At 39.3% G+C, this 20,294-nt stretch overlaps 1 protein-coding gene across 1 annotated transcript in view; it reads left to right on the forward strand.

Annotated features, from left to right (window-relative positions):
* The window catches only part of LOC115141118 (inactive phospholipase C-like protein 2), a 68,145-nt gene continuing 47,851 nt past the window's right edge, over positions 1-20,294 (forward strand). Inside the window, 2 exon segments of the mRNA XM_029679766.2 lie at positions 1-337; positions 946-1,397. Coding sequence (XP_029535626.2) covers positions 1,149-1,397 — 249 coding nt within the window. The 5' untranslated portion in view covers positions 1-337; positions 946-1,148.

The raw sequence follows: 20,294 nt of genomic DNA on the forward strand, positions 1-20,294 counted from the left end.
TGAAAGCAGTTTTCATGTATTTCAATAAGACATATTTTTCTATGAGCAAGGTTTGATTGACAGAAGGTTCGTTGTCGCTGCTGCCTGTTACAAGTAGTTCGTTCACCTTTTGACTTTTGCTTAACGGGTAGCTCGCTAGATACATATTTAGATAGCAAATGTATTGACAGTTGGGTTTAGTCGGTGACTATTTGCTAACTAACATTAGCTGCATTGCAAGCTAACTAGTGCAGCAACTGGTGGTGATGCATGGACTGAACAGTAGTCTCGTCGTTGCAGCTGGATAGCACAACAGAATGGAACTTCGTTCTCTTTTGACAAGACTTTATCAAGCAAGGCAAGTGTGATAACATGAAATTATGTTGGCATGTGTGGCTGTAGAACAGATACGAGAGGGTTAGTTAAAACATATTTGTCTGTAACATTAGTGTTAGTTTGCCAGGTTAGTTAATGTTAGCTAACTATTGGCAAGTTAATTAAACGTGGGCTAATTTGTCAGTTAACGTAACATGACTGAGTAAGGACGTATAACTAAGTTTGCTAGCTATAACTAAATTAGCTCTAGTCCAGATATACAACACAGCAGCTAACAAACAAGCCACTTCTATCCCAGACGAACGCAAATATGGCTAACTTGTTGACTAACGTTAAACTAATTTACGAATGTTGCATAGCTAGGCAGCTAACTATCGAATGACTTACCAGACATAATTTCAAATGATCCATTATGAAATAATTTTGCAATGTTTTACCGACAGCTTTGCAAATTTAAAATGCCATTGAATGCAATTGAACTGTTTGTACGTAATTAACGTTCGTCAGCTAACGTTACCATTCAAAGTCACATTATTAGACATCGTCTGCATACCATTTCAGATCATGTCTAGCATTGAACAGTTTAATCTATTGGTATTCAATGTCTCTTGTTGATGTTTTGTTTTACAGAGCACAATCCATGGAAGACGCGACATTAAATACCAGTCAAATATGGACCAAGAAAATGATACGGAACGTTTTTGTGCAGTTGTTATAACGAGGTAGCTAGCTAGCAAGCCAGGACATTGGATAAATACAACAGCGTTGCAAGTGAAACACCTACATAGCAGCTTGACAGCTAAACTTGGTCTGTCTGTGTGCGTGGAGTGCCTATGGCGGAGTTTGGAGAGAACGACGGCTCATCTCCATCGAATACTGGGGATTCGGTGCCTTTGCCCAGTGATAAAACAGACGGGAAGACGCAGTGCGAAGTATCGGTCTTCAATGGGGACTGTGGGATACCGGCAGACATGGTTGGATCAGAAACATTACATGACAGCCCAGGGCTTGAAAGCGCCTTCAACTCCTCTGTCAGATTGGATTCCAAATCCGGAATACCACGCAGGAGCAGCATTATAAAGGTAAATCATATTTTTATGCAGATTTACAGGGATTTGAGAACACAAAGAGGTCTATGGTTGGCTAGATTGTTAGCTTCGTGGATGCATCCTTAGATTTGATCTTCCACTAAGTGTACATGTTATGCACATTGGTTCAGCAACCTCGACCAAATGACCACTTGCAATCCAAAAACCACTGTTCACACACACATTGACAATGCAAACAGTCAGGTGAAAGTAGAGGTATTGTCTGAATTTCATTGCAAGTGTCAATTCACCATTCAGAGAAAAAAGTGATCCGTTTGCGGCATCTCTCAAACAGCAATTTTGAGTGCTTGATGTTTACCATATGTTGCCATTCAACATTTGGGAAAGTCTGGACCAATTCCTGTGGTTAAGAACAGTTTCCAAATTAAATTGATGCCATTGTTGCTTCTCAACACATTGGTTTGGTAAGCAGTTCATCACATGAGACAAAGCTTTTCCTCATTTAGACCTTTCAGCTTTGAATTTCGTTGTCTTCATTTAGATAGTGTTGTCAGTTGGCCTCAATATTAGCCAACAACAGATGGCCTCATGAAGGAAATTATGCATTCACCTATTTCCTCATATTGACTGTTTTGCAAGGTTGTTTTGTTTTCCCTGTAAGTGAAGGCTACAAATCCCTAAATAGGCCTACAAATTGCATTTAAGTGTAGCCTAGGTCTTGCATACTGAGGCTACCACATTGCTAAACTCACAGCTTTTTTGTATTTCTCTTATTGCCGCTCTCTAGGCAGGTTTCCATTGCTTTTGTTGAATAAACCTGTGTCAATGTCGTGAAAAAACAATTGCGACGTGTAATGGAAACGGCAGCTATTGAAGAAATGTTCTAAAGATCAACAACATTTTTTATCCATTCAACGGGTGGATTTGTCTAGTCAAACTTTCTTCATTGCAAGAAATGATGATGGAAACAGTTTTTCAGAATAAATGAATAATTTAAGGTACTCTGGGCACGTGATGTCACACGTTACTATAAAGCTTCACTACACATTTGAATTCTTAATGTCTACTGCTTGCAAAAAATGTTTTTTTTCAACTATACAAATGTTTATTTGGAGAACAAGGATTGTCTTGACTTTCAAGAATGCTTGAATGGTTTTGCCTTGCTTTTCTGGTTGGCTGGATGCAAGTTTTACAATCCAATTATTTCAGCTCTACAGGAGTGCAAGTTTCACAATAGCACAGACCATGGCGATACGTTGGCACATGAGAATTATTAGAATATGGCAAAGATGAGTAAATTCTTGCATTCTATCCATGCTGGCCTTTGCGGGCTACCTGAGACATGAAACATACTGTAGGTGGGAAGGCATACAGACTGTCACATTTATTAATGCGCAAATCTTTAGATTTTTAAGCTGGTTATGGCTTACACTCTAGCCCAGGGATGTGCAACTCCAGTCCTTTGTGGCCTGATTGCTTTCACATTTTTGCCCCAGCTAACACCCCTGACTCCAAAAATCAACTAATGATCTTTAGTTTAGAATGCAATTAGTTTAATCAGATGTATTTGCTAGGGTTTGGGGGAAAAGTGTAACAACCACTGAGCCCCTGAGGACTGGAGTTGCCCATCCATGCTCCTAGCCTTCTTAGTGATACACTTATCAGATCTGCAAGTCAACTGTGTAGCCTTATGAATGGATAGTCCACCCTGTGACTAAAGTTGCATCACTATCTTTAGATCAGGTAATTTCTGGACCAACTGTAGATGAGGCTCGTACTTGTTATTGTCCAAAATCTCAATCAACTGTTATTCATTGTGAGCCTTTTCATTGTGTTATTGTTGATTTGCCAGCAATGAACACAGTTCTTTCCATTTAAGCTCTTTTCCAAGCCAGGTTTTGTGGGCAGCACTTTCTTGGCACATTGAAAGCGTTGAACTTTCATGCTCTCTCTGCCTGGAGATTGATGTAGGTAATATTGACATTTCTGCCATGTAAAGTTCCAAGTAATCTCTCACCACACAAGGACCTGTCTCACTTCCCAGCTGTGAAGAACTATTTATTTTATCTGATATCCACTCCTGTGACACAAGGTTCAATATCCTCTGTTAATAGGTCAATTATATCTATTGAAATGTATTGGAGAGCAGAGAAATCTGTATTTACCCCCCCCAAAATGTATTGCACATACCTTCACTCACCAAGCTCTTGGTTGGTCCAGGAAGCCCACATTTAGGAAACCTTTTGTGTCAACAAACCTCTTATTGCTATTGAACAAAGCATAATGCACTTGTCGTGCAAGAACTGACTGGTCCGAAGGTAGTCTACTGCCAAAGGATCCAGTCAGCAAATGATCACATTTTTAAATAGATTTTATTTCACCTTTATTTCATTTATTATTTGTAAGTCGCTCTGGATAAGAGCGTCTGCTAAATGACTTAAATGTAAATGTAAATGTAAATTTCACCAGGTAGGCCAGTTGAGAACAAGTTCTCATTTACAACTGCGACTGGCCAAGATAAAGCAAAGCAGTGCGACAAAACAACAACACAGTTACACATGGGATAAACAAACGTACAGTCAACAATAGAAACATCTAAATACAGTGTGTGCAAATGAAGTAAGGAGATAAGGCAATAAACAGGCCAATAGTGGCGAAGTAATTACAATTTAGCAATTTACACTGGAGTGATATGTGCAGATGAGGATGTGCAAGCAGAAATACTGGTGTGCAAAAGAGCAGAAACACAAATATGGGGATGAGGTAGGTAGTTGGTTGGATGGGCTATTTACAGATGGGCTGTGTACAGCTGCAGCGATCGGTAAGCTGCTCTGACAGCTGTTTTCTTTGCAATTCGTTCCAGTCATTGGCAGCAGAGAACTGGAAGGAAAGGCGGCCAAAGCAAGTGTTGGCTTTGGGGATGACCAGTGAAATATACTTGCTGGAGCGCGTGCTATGGTTGGGTGTTGCTATGGTGACCAGTGAGCGAAGGCAGAGCTTTACCTAGCAAAGACTTATAGATGACCTAGAGCCAGTGGGTTTGGCGACGAATGTGTATCGAGGACCAGCCACCAAGCGCATACAGGTCACAGTGGTGGGTATTATATGGGGCTTTGGTGACAAAATGGATGGCACTGTGATTGACTGCATCCAATTTGTTGAGTAGTGTTGGAGGCTATTTTGTAAATGACATCGCTGAAGTCGGTAGGATCGGTAGGATAGTCAGTTTTGAGGGTATGTTTGGCAGCATTAGTGAAGGAGGTTCTTTTGCGTAATAGGAAGCCAATTTCAAGATTTAACTTTGGATTGGAGATGCTTAATGTGAGTCTGGAAGGAGAGTTTACAGTCTAGCCAGACACCTAGAATTTGTGGACAACTATAAATATCTAAGTCAGAACCGTCCAGAGTAGTGATGCTAGTCGGGCGGGCTTGTCCGGGCAGCGATTGGTTGAAGAGCATGCATTTCGTTTTACTAGTATTGAAGAGCAGTTGGAGACCACCGAAGTAGTGTTGTATGACGTTGAAGCTCGTTTGGAGGTTTGTTAAACCTCTTAGGGATCCCTTATATCCCATTCCCGCTCGAATCCCGTTAACAGGATTGGTTTGACAACATCCAGTGAAATTGCAGTGCGCCAAATTAAAAAACACTCATAATAAGAATTCATAAAACATACAAGTGTTCTACATCAAAATAAAGCTTAATTTCTTGATAATCCAGCCGCTGTGTCAGATTTCAAAAAGGCTATACGGCGAAAGCAGACCATGAGATTATCTGAGGACAGCACCTCGCATACAAACACATGAAAATCACATTTCAACCAGGCAGGTGTGCGATAAAAGTCAGAAATAGCGATATAATTAATGCCTTACCTTTTGAAGATCTTCTTCTGTTGGCACTCCAAAATTTCCCAGAAACATCACAAATGGTCCTTTTGTTCGATAATGTCCTTCTTTATGTCCCAAAAATGTCAATTTATTTGGCGCGTTTGATTCAGAAATATACCGGTCTCAAGTCGCTCAACATGCCTACAAAGTATCTAATAAGTTACCTGTAAACTTGGTCCAAACATTTTAAACAATGTTCCTAATCCAACCTAAGGTATCCTAAAACGTAAATAATCGATAAAATGTAAGACTGGGTATACTGTATTCAATACTGGATAAAAACAACGTGAAGCGCATTCCAGGTCATGCGCAACAAAAAACTTGAGTCCATCTGAGTGACAAATGGAAAGAACAGGACTACTTCTTCATTTCTCAAAAGAAAAACATCAACCAAATTCTAAAGATTGTTGACATCTAGTGGAAGCCATAGGAACTGCAAATATTCATATTAAAAAGGGTTTCCCATAGAAAACTAATGGAAAACACATTGACCTCGAACATTTTTTTCCCCCTGGATGGATTGTGCTCTGGGTTTCGCCGTGCCAAATCAGTTCTGTTATACTCACAGGCATTATTCAAACAGTTTTAGAAACTTCAGAGTGTTTTCCAAATCTAGTAATAATATGCATATCCTAGCTTCTGGAACTGAGTAGCAGGCAGTTTACTTTGGGCACACTTTTCATCCGGACGTGAAAATACTGCCCCCTAGCCCAAAGAGGGTTTAACACCGTGTCCAAAGAAGGGCCAGATGTATACAGAATGGTGTCGTCAGCGTAGAGGTGAATCAAAGAATCACCCGCAGCAAGAGCGACATCATTGATATATGCAGAGAAAAGAGTCGGCCTGAGAATTGAACCCTGTGGCACCCTCATAGAGACTGCCAGAGGTCCGGACAACAGGCCTTCCGATTTGACACACTGAAATCTATCTGAGAAGTAGCTAGTGAACCAGGCGAGGCAGTCATTAGAGAAACCAAGGCTGTTGAGTCTGCCGACAAGAATACCGTGATTGACAGAGTCGAAAGCCTTGGCCAGGTCGATGAAGACGGCTGCACATGTGGCTTACCACCAATGTCCCAAATGCAATAAGGGACTGTAAGACTACACAATAACAGCCTTCTCTGCCAGTCTTGACAAGTTGGTATAATACAACACTGGTCCATATGCAAACCAGAATTGGGCAAATTTCCAGGCTAATCATGCTGGCCCTGTCAGACCAGAGTTAAAATGGACAACCCCCATTAGTAGCAGTGGGTTCTGCTTCAGGTCTTGGACCTGTTCATAACTGTGCAGCCATATTACATGCTCACATCTCTACATTCCACTTCCACCTTACACTAGCCTTTCAAATATGTCAGTGACTAGAAAGTGATGCCACCATGCTTTTTTGAAATGACACTGAACAAAAATATAAACGCAACATGCACTAATTTCAAAGATTTTACTGAGTTACAGTTCATATAAGGAAATCAGTCAATTTAAATACATTCAATAGGCCCTAATCTATGTATTTTACATGACTGGGAATACAGATATGCATTTGTTGGTTACCGATACAGTACCTTTAAAAAAATAATAATAATAAAATGAAAAGATAGTGGTGTGGAGCAGAAAAACAGTCCGTATCTGGTGTGACCACCATTTGCCTCATGCAGCGTGACGCATATCCTTCGCATATAGTTGATCTGGCTGGTGATTGTGGCCTGTCTTCACTCATAAAATGACTGCTGATTTTCAACTGTATTATGGAGCGCAAATCCCCATTTGCACAAGTTGAAAGTTTTCCCTCAATTTGTAACCTTTGAAATCAATATTGTTTTTACATTTAGATTATTTACTCAACAAATTTTCACTGAGAGAACAGCTTTCTCTGGAACAGGTAAGATATTTGTTTACATGTTTTGATTGGTCAGATAAGTGCAGGCTTGTGGTAATGGCTGGAGTAGAATAAGTGGAATGGTATCAAATACGTCAAACCCATGGTTTCCATATGTTTGATGCTATTCCATTTGCTTCGTTCCGGCCATTATGCCTCCTGTGATGTGGGGAGAGAGCGGGGTGGGCAATGGAGGGGGCTTGACATGAAGCACTGAACATCATGATGTGAATTGGAATGTGTTTAGGATATTACATGCATTATTACAGAATGATGCACTAAAAATGTGTAATATTTTTAGAACATGGAACAAGGAAAAACATTATTAACCGGTTCTTAAGATTTGAAAATAATGGTTCTGACCCGAACACTAGATATCACTTTTGTTTCTGTTCCTCAAAATGGTTTTGTTCTTTTTTTGTTTTGTTGTTATTTTAAAAGGTTCCAATCCCTGAGTAATATAATAACCGATTTCTCTACTAAAGCAGGATAGTTTTTCTGCAGTAATGAGAGGATGTGGTCAACAGTGGTGGAAGAAGTACCCAATTGTCATACTTGAGTAAAAGTAAAGATATCTTAAAAGAAAACTACTCAAGTAAAAGTGAAAGTCACTTTGGCCTAACAGTTAAAAATGATCTGTTCAGTTTTGACCAACAACTGGAAATTACTGATTTTGAATGAGTTGAATGAACCTGTGGCTAAATTATTTTTTCACAGATAGTTCACTTAACAAGGTCCCTCCATTGTTTGATAGCTATCAATTCTCTTCTATATCTTGTTGCCAAACCACAGCTCAGAGCATGTCCCTGATTAGTGATCAACCAAGCAAAATGTAGGCCTAGGATTTTTCCAACTGTCCACTGCAAATAAGTCTTCTGATCTGGTCCAGGCAAAACAAAAGTAGCAAAACATTCTCTTCCAATTCAGATGCTCCTTATTTCAAGGGGAGCCTTATACTGCTACTTAGTTAGCTTAGGAATCCCTTGCAGCAATTTATTTTTCTCCCTTTTCTCAAGATCAGATTTATTTGTCGATATTGAGTAGTTTACATGACACAATCCTACACCAGTTTGATGCCTGATATTTCTTGCACCCTAGTCCTAACCAAACCCAGTTGAATGTGAAATGTCATTGGTCTCATAGACTAGATGCAACATGGTAAATGTAAATCTTGGACACTGAAATTGGATTGAAATGTTACATTTGCTATGGTTACATAAGATGGATGATTACATGAGACAACTAAAGGAGGGTTTGTATGGCTGGGGTGGATATATAACGCAAATGTCTAGCAACCCAAAGGTTGTGTGTTCGAATCCCATTCATCATTTTAGCAAAATTTGACATTTTACTACTTTTTAGCTACTTTACAACTACTAAGCATGTTAGCTAATCTTTCTTCTAACCTTAACCCTTTTAGCTAACCCTAACCTAACTCCTAACCTTGACCCCTAACATCTAGCAACCCAAAGGTTGTGTGCGAATCTCATCAAGGACCATTTTAATTAATTAACAACATTGCAACTACTTAGCATGTCAGCTAACCCTTTCCATAACCTTAACCCTAACCTAACTCCTAGCCCTAACCTTGACCCGTAACTCTAGACCCTAGCCACCTAACTAACGTTAGCCACAACAATTTGGAATTCGTAACATATCCTACGTTTGCAAATATGTAAAATATTGTACGAATTGCAATTTGTAACATATAATACGAAATGGATGATGGACATCCACAAAATAATAAATGCCATACGAAACATTACATATCATACTAAATGCAGTGTCTCAGAATTGTATGCACAGAATAATATGAAATGCTCTGAGACCAGGTTGGAAATGTCTGGTGTGTGGCTGCTATTACGGATAGGCATTAGAAATAATTTCACTACTCAAATATCATGACCCCCCCCCCCCCCCCCCTTACATGTTTTTAACCTGAGCCTTGCACGAGGGAGAAATGCGGAGGGTTCCGCTATGATGGAGCAGCAGGCAGAGGGGCCGGTTGTGTGAGATTGAGAGAGACAGACTAGAAAGTAGCCACGCTGGCTCGTGCTAGTTAGATAGACAAAAAAGGTTAGCTGCTGTTTATCAGCCCATAACAGTGCATGTCTTGAGTCTAGGGCTGGGCGGTATACCGGTATTCATTCATGGACCAGTTTGGGTTTTTACTTTACCTTCTGTAACGGTATTTGAATGTTTGGTTCGTTAAATGTGATATAGTTTGCAAAGCTACTTTAGTCATCTTTCTCAGCTCTCTCTCCATGTCGCTATCCACACAGACCTAGCCCCGCCCCTTGCCTCTCAAGGTGCAAATTTGTTGTTCCTCGACCACGAGACACTTGCGTTCAGTCTGCATGGTCAATGCAGAGCATGCAACAATGTTGATGACAATGATTCTGTTTTTGCTTTGCTTTTTAATATAAATCCACTTGCGTTCTATAATTACACAATTAGTTTGTGATTCTTACATCTGCAAACAGCAAGTTTGGCCTAAATATTGTTAGTCGCTAATTGTTAGCCACTAATGCTAATTGCTAGCTAGCTAATAAATATACTGAGTCAGAGCAGACGTAATTAGATATACAGCCTGATTTACATTTACATTTAAGTCATTTAGCAGACGCTCTTATCCAGAGCGACTTACAAATTGGTGCGTTCACCTTAAGACATCCAGTGGAACAGCCACTTTACAATAGTGCATCTAAATCTTTTAAGGGGGGTGAGAAGGATTACTTTATCCTATCCTAGGTATTCCTGAAAGAGGTGGGGTTTCAGGTGTCTCCGGAAGGTGGTGATTGACTCCGCTGTCCTGGCGTCGTGAGGGAGTTTGTTCCACCATTGGGGGAATGAAACTGATAATACCAGTGATGGTGTAGACCTAAATCAGCATGTTGTTTGTGCAACAGTATCTTCTAAATCAAAGAGGAATATGCAAAGCAAGACCGTGTTAGCTACATGAAGTAGCTAAGCGAACATTAAATGTAGCCAAAGATTATAGGGTCCCCCAGGAAACACTTCTCAACACTTTGGTTCCTACCCTGTTGCAATAACTCCTCCCTAATCATATTTCCATGATTCCAACAGTTCTCCCAAGTGTTTTGCTCTAAATCGCAAGTCAAAATCGCAATTGCAACATTTGGTTAAAAACAAGGCCTAGATTGTTTGCCCATATCGTGCAGCCCTACATGGCAGTGTGGACATGATCTCAAATGAGTGCAGGAAATGCAGAAATGGATAAATGCGTAAAATAATTTTTGGTTGAAGTTTGAACGGTATGAAACAGAATGGAGAAATACTCATTGCAATCACTTAGAATCTATGTGTTGCTGCTATATGTTCACACACTACTCATAAAGCAAATGTATAACTTGTATTATTCAAAAACATAAAATATGTCCACTCTAAAAAAATATAAAAATAAAATAAATACCGTGTTGTGATATTTTGGGCCATATCACTCAGTCCTACTTGACTGCATCAAATCGATATAGAGAAGATGGCTAGCTGAGCAAAGTTAGCCAGCTAGTAAATGAGGCTACAATATGCTGCGCTCCTTGTCCTTGTAAACAAATAACATCATAATTCAGATTAAACAGCCTACCTTGTTCGTTGTAACCCACTCATTCTCATTTGGCGTTTAATTCCATAATTTCTTTTCATTTTGGATTGATTAGAGATCTCTCACTTCCCTTGCTACATATGGAACCGTGGACTGTAGAGCAGTTTTGATTGGCTGACCAAAATCAACAAGCTACATGTGTGAAATGTGTGTAGGTTACCGGCATAGATGGCTACCAGTATTATTTGTATTTTTATGGGGCACACGTCATACACACACACACACACACATATATATATATCCATACGTACACATTTTTAATACAATTTAAAAAAATTGTAGTTTCAAATGTCATTCTTGTATGTAACAGTGTCATGTGGATAATTTACTTAAGACAAGGCATTTTCATTCCTAAATAAATTAGGCCTACATTTTTTTTTTTAGGCCTATTAAAATACTAACATCCGTTTCAGATATTCAAATATTTGAATAACTGTGCCCATCCAAATTAAATAAATTCGCAATAGACTGGCTCATGATTAAAATGTGCAAAGTTATTAGGGCTGTCCTTGACAAAACAAAATCTCGGGCGATCGAGAGTCGTCTGTTCTACATGTAAAACATGTATTTTTCCATATATAGACACACCCTATGTTTGAATACAGCCAACTATATGTAGGCTACTGAGCTTGTCTGATGCTTTAAGCACTGTGATTTAAAAATGAAGACACACAAATTACTGAAGAGGGAGCCAGAGATCAATATAGCCTAACCAGAAGAATAAAAACCTGTTCCCGACACTCTTCCTCCTGCTGCTGGCCTTTGCAGATTATACCAGTTTATGCTCCTGAAGTTGCCGGTAATGGGCTACACCAGTGGTCGGCAACTTCTTCCATTTGGAGTGCCAAGTTATCATACTATTTCTACTGATCTGCATGCCAGTTATGATTTTCAAATGCACATTTTCATGGAACAGTTTTATATATCTCAATCAATGTCATGTGGTTAATCAAAATTCTATCTGAATGAAAACTATTCAAATTTAAACTTCTGTTGCCATTGCCGATATGTAAAAATAGCGTACATAAAGCCAACAAATAAAAACATTGCAGTCCGCAGGTAGAAAATATCCTATGAATCACATTGGCTATGCATGGCCTGTCTGTAAGGAACTTGAAACATTGTCAACTATTAGCCCAAAGCTCCTGCTAGCAAACTTGTAACATTGTATAAAATATTCTGGGCCCTCAGTTTCCTGTGCCAGTGAGCTCCGGAGAGACAGACACAGCTGTAGGCTGTTTGCGGGATAAGAAGTAATCAGGTAGGTCTATTTTATGACGTTTACACCGGATCAGAGCATGACATTTTTATCAAGAAAGATTTTTCAAATAGGCTACATTGAGGAACTATTGGCATTCTCAATGGATGTAAAAAGTCTTTGTTTACTTGCTTTTTGAGGCGAAGAAAAAATTACTTTGAGAAATAGTATCAGATCCCAAAGGGGCACATTTATAGGCCTACATTTGCATGCAGGCCCGATAGTCTATAGGCCTACTTCTATGTGTAATTAGGTGCGTGTCCTTAGTCAAGATTGGCAGGAGCAGTACAGTACAAACAAGACATGGAATAAATTGACAACTCGTAAATGGAATGAAATAAACCAGGGAAGCCTAGGTTGTGCACTCTGCAAACACTGTCCACAACACTGTCCACTCCTACAATGACAATGGTAAGACTGTAGTAATAATATATTGAATGCATAAACAGAAATGACCTTAACCAAAAAACATTGTAGATTTGTAGAAATAATGGGAATTAATTGGTAAATGTACTACTGGTGATACTGGTGTGCCGTCCCTGCGGCCTCTGCAATGGATTAGTCCACTCAGACAGGCGTGAATCAGACGGGTGCCTCGTGTGCCATACACATTTTTTAAAATATTTGCCACTGCTCGACAAAAAAAAAATCTTGGTCGACCAACAGCCTATCAACCAAACAATCGACCAGTCAACTTAATCGAGTCAGCCCTAAGAGCTATGAAGGGAACATGGAGCAAATGGATTGCGGGAGCAATGCCTCGCCTCATTGATCCTGTAATTACTTATCATTGGGTAGGCTATATTATGGTTTCAGTAATCGGCCATCGGATGCATGTAGGCATACCTAATTGTCACACATGCACTGTGCATCACTGTTCGTTATATTCTTTGTAATTAATATTTCACCTTGTTATATAAATGGCTGCAAGAATGTTAGAAATTAAGCACTGCGGCAATATTCTGCCTCGGTTGAAAGGAGAGAGCCTAGGTCTCTTAGCCTAGTATGCTGCGCAACATTTGCTGTCAGTGAAAAGCCGGAAAATATGTAGGACATAGAAAGTTCGAACGCCAACCCATTTTCATGCTAAGCTACTTGGTCAGAGGAGCAGTAGTACGTTTTTAGGGAAGACCGCAGTAGTGGTGCGTGGGTAAAATCACTGGGGAAGCCAGAAAAAAAGCTATTATATTACTATGTGTTGTGGTAATTGCGTTGTTTGCTCTTTAACCTGTTACTTCATAGGCCTTGCAACTGTGACAAATATGCCTAAAGGCAGAGACAATAAGAAGACAGTAGCAGAATAAATTCAACCACACCTTTGTTACAGCAACATCTGTCCAGTGAAGTCCACAAAGCATATTGCATATAACTGACAGTTACATGCCCTACAGCATGGTCAAGCAAAGTAATGTTTCTGACATTTTCGGGCCACTAAACAACTATTGATTTAGAACCATGGAGAGTTGGCGCAAGTCGCAAAGAAAACAGGAGCTGCCTCCACTATTCCCGCACCATTTCAACTTCATCATCATCAAATCACCTACAGTATGCTTAGTCTAATACAGTGACTACCAAAAAAGATTTAGTCCAATCAACGTAAGCTAATATGATGTGGCTCTCCATGGTTCTGATTTCTGTGTGCATGTGCGTTCGTGCAAATAGAGCGAACATGTTGACTCACCTTATTTGAAGAGAAAGGCCAATGCCATCCTCCTCATTCATGTTGATGAAACGGTCTATTACTCTGTCATACAGTACACTCTTTTATTTTTTTGTGGTCCTAGGCTACCTGGATAAAATGCTTGCTCGCTAGCCTAACTTCCTTTCATGGGCAATGTTAGCTAGTTAACATTAGCCTTCTACATCTAGCTACTTATTGAACTTCCATCCTCTCAGGCCAGGGGCACAATGTATGAATTAAGGGTTGGATTAAGCATTTGCCTGTACGGAGAATTAAGTAAAACCACAAGTCCAAATCCCTATCTCCATGGCTAATTTAGGAAAGGGACAATTTTAGCTAGCTTGCCACTGGAGGACAACACAATGAGATAGAAACAACTTGAATTGTTGTGTCAATGACGTTTGCTCTCAATGCGATTTGAAAGGAGTGACACCAAACCCAAACTGGCTTCCATTGACACATATTTATTTATTTTAATTTTTTGGGGGTGCGCCAGGACCATTCACAGTTGAGCTGACGCTGATTAGCTATTATTTTATACTATTTTTATAAAGAAAGGCCGAATACTTGCTGGCTTCCCTGGCATTCAAAGCTACGGGCTGCATCATACTCTTTTGGACAAGACCGCATCAGATGGCCTACACATGGAGACAGAGGTGCGCTGTTTCGCTTGCTTGGATGCTTTCTCAGATGAGATGCATTCAGCCTCTTGTGATTTGAAGGAAAATTATGAAAAACAAAGACACATTTTTTGGTATGTTTTCTCTCTTGGTAATTTTTTGGGGAAGTCTGGCTACCCTTCACATCCATGAATACACACCACTGGAAGACTGTCCATCCCCCATGTACCAGTATCATTTATTAATTCATCCACTCAGGTGTCACTCATTTACAGGGCTGGGGACTTGACGGAGAGCTACTGGCTATAACCTGTTATTTTAGGGGGACCACAGATGACTTGGCAGTACTCAAGTGGCTTTACCAGGGTAATGTTCATAGTAGACCACCATTAATTGAAGGGAAGTGCATAAGAGCACCATAACGCAGGTATACACATTTCTGACACCTTTAATTATTAACAGATCTTAGCACCTGTTCACTTTAAACACAAGTCCGTTTTTGAATTGTATAGTGGTAGGGAATAGGCAACTAGATTCAGCTGCGGTCTGATTTTTGTTAGAGCGGATGTTCGGGTGTCCGGAACATAATTATTTCTACACTGCAAAATTGACCACAAGTAGTAAGGCCAAAAATATATTGTATTTGAAAACAGTTTTGTACCTGATTTTATATTGACACGATCACGTATTTTTATTTGTGGGAATACTTGATATAAATGTTAACTGAATTCCTGGTGATTTAAGTATATATTTTTTGCAGAAAAACTGAAATCCTTGGTGATATTAGTCTTTAATTTTTTTTTTTTTTACAAAAATCTTTGGGGGGGGGGGGGGGAATCACTCACAGGCTGGTTTTGGCCCACGGGACGCCTGTTACTGACCCCTGCTATACATCTTCAAGAGTTGGCCCAGGATATGACAATTGTTCGATAGCGTACATTTTGCTCAGTCTGTAGTCACTGACTGCAATGAAGGCTAGTCGATCTCAAACACGGCCGGCATCTTTTGATCTGTGATTGAACGCTAGAAAGACAGTCACTGTCACGACGCATTGGCATTGTACTGTAGAACTTTAGTACAATTTATTGATCTCACAAGATTTCTCTTCTCACATCCTAATTTGTTCATGATTGGCATATGGATTCCTTTGACCTGACCACATTCCCTCTGCCCCACATTCCCTCTGCCCCAGCACCGTTCTCTTCTCCTGTTTGACCTTTGGGCTCTTCCAGCTATGCAGCTGATAAATTAGCAAAACCGTAATCACAATAAAGTTTATGCAGGCTTTGGGCATCTTGATACCCATGGCAAAAACTAAGCAGTAGGGCCTAATTTTATTCACAGTGCAGTACTGTGGTGTTAAGAAGCCTTCCAGCAGGATGTTAGGCTAGTCTCATTAAAGATGCTGAACGATATTGAAGCTGCTCACTCTCCTTCATGGATATATATTGTGTGACACGACACCTATGATTTATTGCTGCTTGCTTCTTTAAAGTTATACTTTGGTAAGAGTCAGATGAATTGTGGATACCATTTTTATGTCTGTCCAGTATGAAGGAAGTTGGAGGCAGTTTTATGAGCCAATGCTAACTAGCGTTAGCGCAATGACGAAGTCTATGGATATCTGCCAGCATGGGTTTGGACCTATGCAATACGATGACTGCACATGTTGCCTTACTTCCTGGATCCAGTCCCATACTGTTTTGAATGGGATTTAAGATTATATAATCAAATTAATGAAAACATGGTCATTTGAGATGTGTATATGAATTTATATTTGTGGATTAATTTACTTCTACCCAATGCATTTTATAAAGATTTTTGATTTCATCTCATTTTTATTTATTTATTTTTAGCTTGAAGACCATTGAAAAAACAGAAGTGGTCACACTTTCCCATCATAAAGCAATGTTATAACTGATATTGCACATAGGTCTACCTTTCATTTACAGTATTGGCTATTGTTTCTAAAATCACATTATAGTCTAATACAAATCTGGTTCAGGTCAGATTAAATCAGGGGTTCCCAATTAGGGCAGGGCTCGACATTAACGCTTGTCCTCTTGTCCAGGACAACTTGAATCTGAGCGGAGGTGGTCAGCATTTTAAAACTATTAATCATAAATGTTTAAAACCTGGATGTTTTATGTCATTTTATGAAGCATGTATTACCTTGTTTCAAAGTAGCGTAGCTACAATTCAACCTTTTTTATAAATTTTGAGGGAATTATTTTATAAACACTTAACTTCCTATGGCTGGGGGCAGTATTGAGTAGCTTGGATGAATAAGGTGCCCAGAGTAAACTGCCTGCTACTCAGGCCCAGTTGCTAATATACGCATATTATTGGTAGATTTGGATAGAAAACACTCTGAAGTTTCTAAAACCGTTTGAATGATGTCTGAGTATAACAGAACTCATATGGCATGCAAAAACCTGAGAAAAAATCCAACCAGGAAGTGGGAAATCTGAGGTTTGTAGTTTTTCAACTCTTTGCCTATCGAATATACAGTGTCTATGGGGTCAAATTGCACTTCCTAAGGCTTCCACTAGATGTCAACAGTCTTTAGAACCTTGTTTGATGCTTCTACTGTAAAGGAGGGGGGAATGAGAGGGGATTGAGTCAGTGGTCTGGCAGAGTGGCATGAGCTGACCACTCGCGTTCACGTGAGAGTTAGCTTGAGTTCCATTGCATTTCTGAAGACAAAGGAATTCTCTGGTTGGAACATTATTGAAGATTTATAAAAACATCCTAAAAATTGATTCTATACTTAATTTGACATGTTTCTACGGACTGTAATGGAACATTTTGACTTTTCGTCTGCTCGCGTGTCATGAATTTGGATTGCTGGGCTAAACGCGTCAAAAAGGAGGTATTTGGACATAAATTATGGACTTTATCGAACAAATCAAACATTTATTGTGGAACTGGGATTCCTGGGAGTGCATTCTGATGATCATCAAAGGTAAGTGAATATTTATAATGTTATGTCTGACTTCTGTTGACTCCACAACATGGCGGATATCTGTATGGCTTGATTTGTTGTCTGAGCGCTGTACTCAGATTATTGCACGGTGTGCTTTTTCGGGTAAAGCTTTTTTGAAATCTGACACAGCGGTTGCATTAAGGAGAAGTGTATCTATAATTCCATGCATAATAGTTGTATCTTTTATCAATGTTTATTATGAGTATTTCTGTAAATTGATGTTGCTCTCTGCAAAATCACTGGATGTTTTGGAACTACTAAATATTAACGTGCCAATATAAACTCAGATTTTTGTATATAAATATGAACTTTATCGAACAAAACATATATTGTGTAACATGAAGTTCTATGAGTGTCATCTGATGAAGATCATCAAAGGTTAGGGATTAATTTTATCTCTATTTCTGCTTTTTGTGACTCCTCTCTTTGGCAGGAAAAAAAATGGCTGTTTTTCTGTGACTAGGTTTAGACCTAACATTATCGTTTTGTGTGCTTTCGTTGTAAAGCCTTTTTGAAATCGAACACTGTGGTGGGATTAACAACAAGTTTATCTTTAAAATGGTGTAAAATACTTCTATGTTTGAGGAATTATGAGATTATGAGAATTTGGTGCCCTGCACTTTCACTGGCTGTTGTCATATCGATCCCATTAGCGGGATTCAAGCCATAAGAAGTTTTAACCTCTTAGAGCTACCCCCTACTTTTTTACATTTCCGCCTGAAGACATACCCAAATCTAACCAAATGTAGCTCAGGCACAGAACCAAGGATATGCATATTCTTGGTACCATTTGAAAGAAAACACTGAAGTTTGTAAATGTGAATTGAATGTAGGAGAATATGACACAATAGATCTGGTTTAGATAATACAATGAAAAAAAACATTATATTTTTATTGTGGAATCATCATCTTTAAAACGAACAAGATAAAACAAACATTCAGTGAAAAACATGAGGGCAACAGTACTAAGTTTCAGAATAATAACTTCCAAAATGAGTGTGCTACATGACATTTATCATGAAGTCACCCAGGTGTCCCACACAAGTAGCCCAAATGTACCCAAATGGCCAAATTGGTGAAGGTATACATTTTGAAACAAATAGCTATATACAAAATGCCAAAATGGTATTCTAACACACCCCCCCCATTTCTTTAAAAAAAAAAAAAAAAAAAATGAAAATAATAATAATTATTGACAAAAAAAAAAGAAAAAAAAAATATACATTTACAAAATAACATGGACGGCAAGGAGTCATCATGCCAGGTAGTCATGACGCATGGTCCTGGTCCTCCTCCTCCGAGAGAATTCGAGAGAGCATACTTAAATTCACACAGGACACCGGATAAGACAGAAGAAGTACTCCAGATATAACAAACTGACCCTAGCCCCCCGACACATGAACTACTGCAGCATAAATACTGGAGGCTGAGGCAGGAGGGGTCAGGAGACACTGTGGCCCCATCCGATGAGACCCCCGGACAGGGCCAAACAGGAAGGATATAACCCCACCCACTTTGCCAAAGCTCTACACAATATTGTGCTGCTGATGCCAGGTGCCATATCAGTCCCTTTCTGCTGTAAAGTGAGTATCAACAGGTATAATAAACAGATATATATATGAGTACAGGGAACATAAGGTTGAATATATTATTACAGACCTGCTGGATCTACTGTCTTTATTATATTACAATAGACCAGCTGTATCTACTGACTCCATTTCACTTTGGCCATTGTTGTGGGCCTGCCCTCCCCTCAACAGCCTCAAATAGGCTATTTCATGTGGGTTGGGGTGGGGCGGCAGACACGCATCTCACATTTCATATCATTACATGTTTATATATTGCTTCTAAAATAAAAAAAAACTTAATTGCAAACAAGGGCATTAGCATGAGAAGAACTTACCAGTCCAAAACATGTCCTCTCCGTTCAAAAAATATTCCTCCACTTGGGAATCGCTAAATGAATCGTCCTACAACAATCTGTCTCACTTTTCTTCGAAAATTGTGTGTACACCTGTATATCTAGACTTCGATTTAGCTTTCCCTGACTTAGTCGCCATACTGATTGATATATTAACAGCTGAATCTGCGCGTTTACTAAACAATGCTGTGCGTAATATGCGTAGCTCCTTCCGGTATAAAACTTCAATAGCGAATGACTCGTAACGCCGGAGTTTACTACATGGGTTGGTCTTCCAACACATAACCATAGCCAATGAGCTGAGGTAAACGGCAATATGCAATCTACCCAGCTAGATTTCAAGACAATCAGTGGTCATTGGGTTAAAATACAGTCAATCAACGAAACCATCGTCATATCATTGGTGCACAGTGATGTCATTACTTGTTGTCTTCAAATCGGTTTCTTTCAGTCAATACGTCCCGCAAAATGTCCCATCAGGTTTGGTTGTGTTACAAACAAACCAGTTGATTGCATTGAAACCAAACATGACTGGAGAAGTCACATTTTGTGTGGGTATTTAGCCTCGAATGTGTTGTCGAAAATGGAATGAGACGGAATTCATGACACAAGCGGTTCACAAAAATGTTTCGTGTTAGGCTATAAAAACAGGTTTTATCAAACAAAAGATAATTCATTGTGTAACAATGAGCATTGGGATTGCAAACAGACGAAGATCGTCAAAGTTAAACGATTTCTTTTAATGCAGTTTGATTTTGTTAGCCTGTGTTGAAATAGTATTTTTTTTTTATGGGGCTCTATCCTCAGATAATCGTATTGTATTCTTTCGCAGTTAATCCTTTTTTAAATCTGACAACGCAGTTGGATTAGTAAGATTCTAGGCTTTCGATATATGTGAGACACTTGTATATTTATGTAGCGATCACCGTATGTTGTGGAATTTCAGCCTGCTACCGGGTTCCGTGTGCAAGAGGTTAATATGCTATTGAAACCAGCATTTTTCTCATGTTCTCTAAAAAAATTAAAAATAATAATGTTTTATTTGTTTTATTGTCCAGCAGCCAAAGGCATAATCCTAGTCA

This window comes from Oncorhynchus nerka, linkage group LG14, assembly GCF_034236695.1.
Source record: "Oncorhynchus nerka isolate Pitt River linkage group LG14, Oner_Uvic_2.0, whole genome shotgun sequence".
NCBI classification, from domain to species: Eukaryota; Metazoa; Chordata; class Actinopteri; order Salmoniformes; family Salmonidae; genus Oncorhynchus; species Oncorhynchus nerka.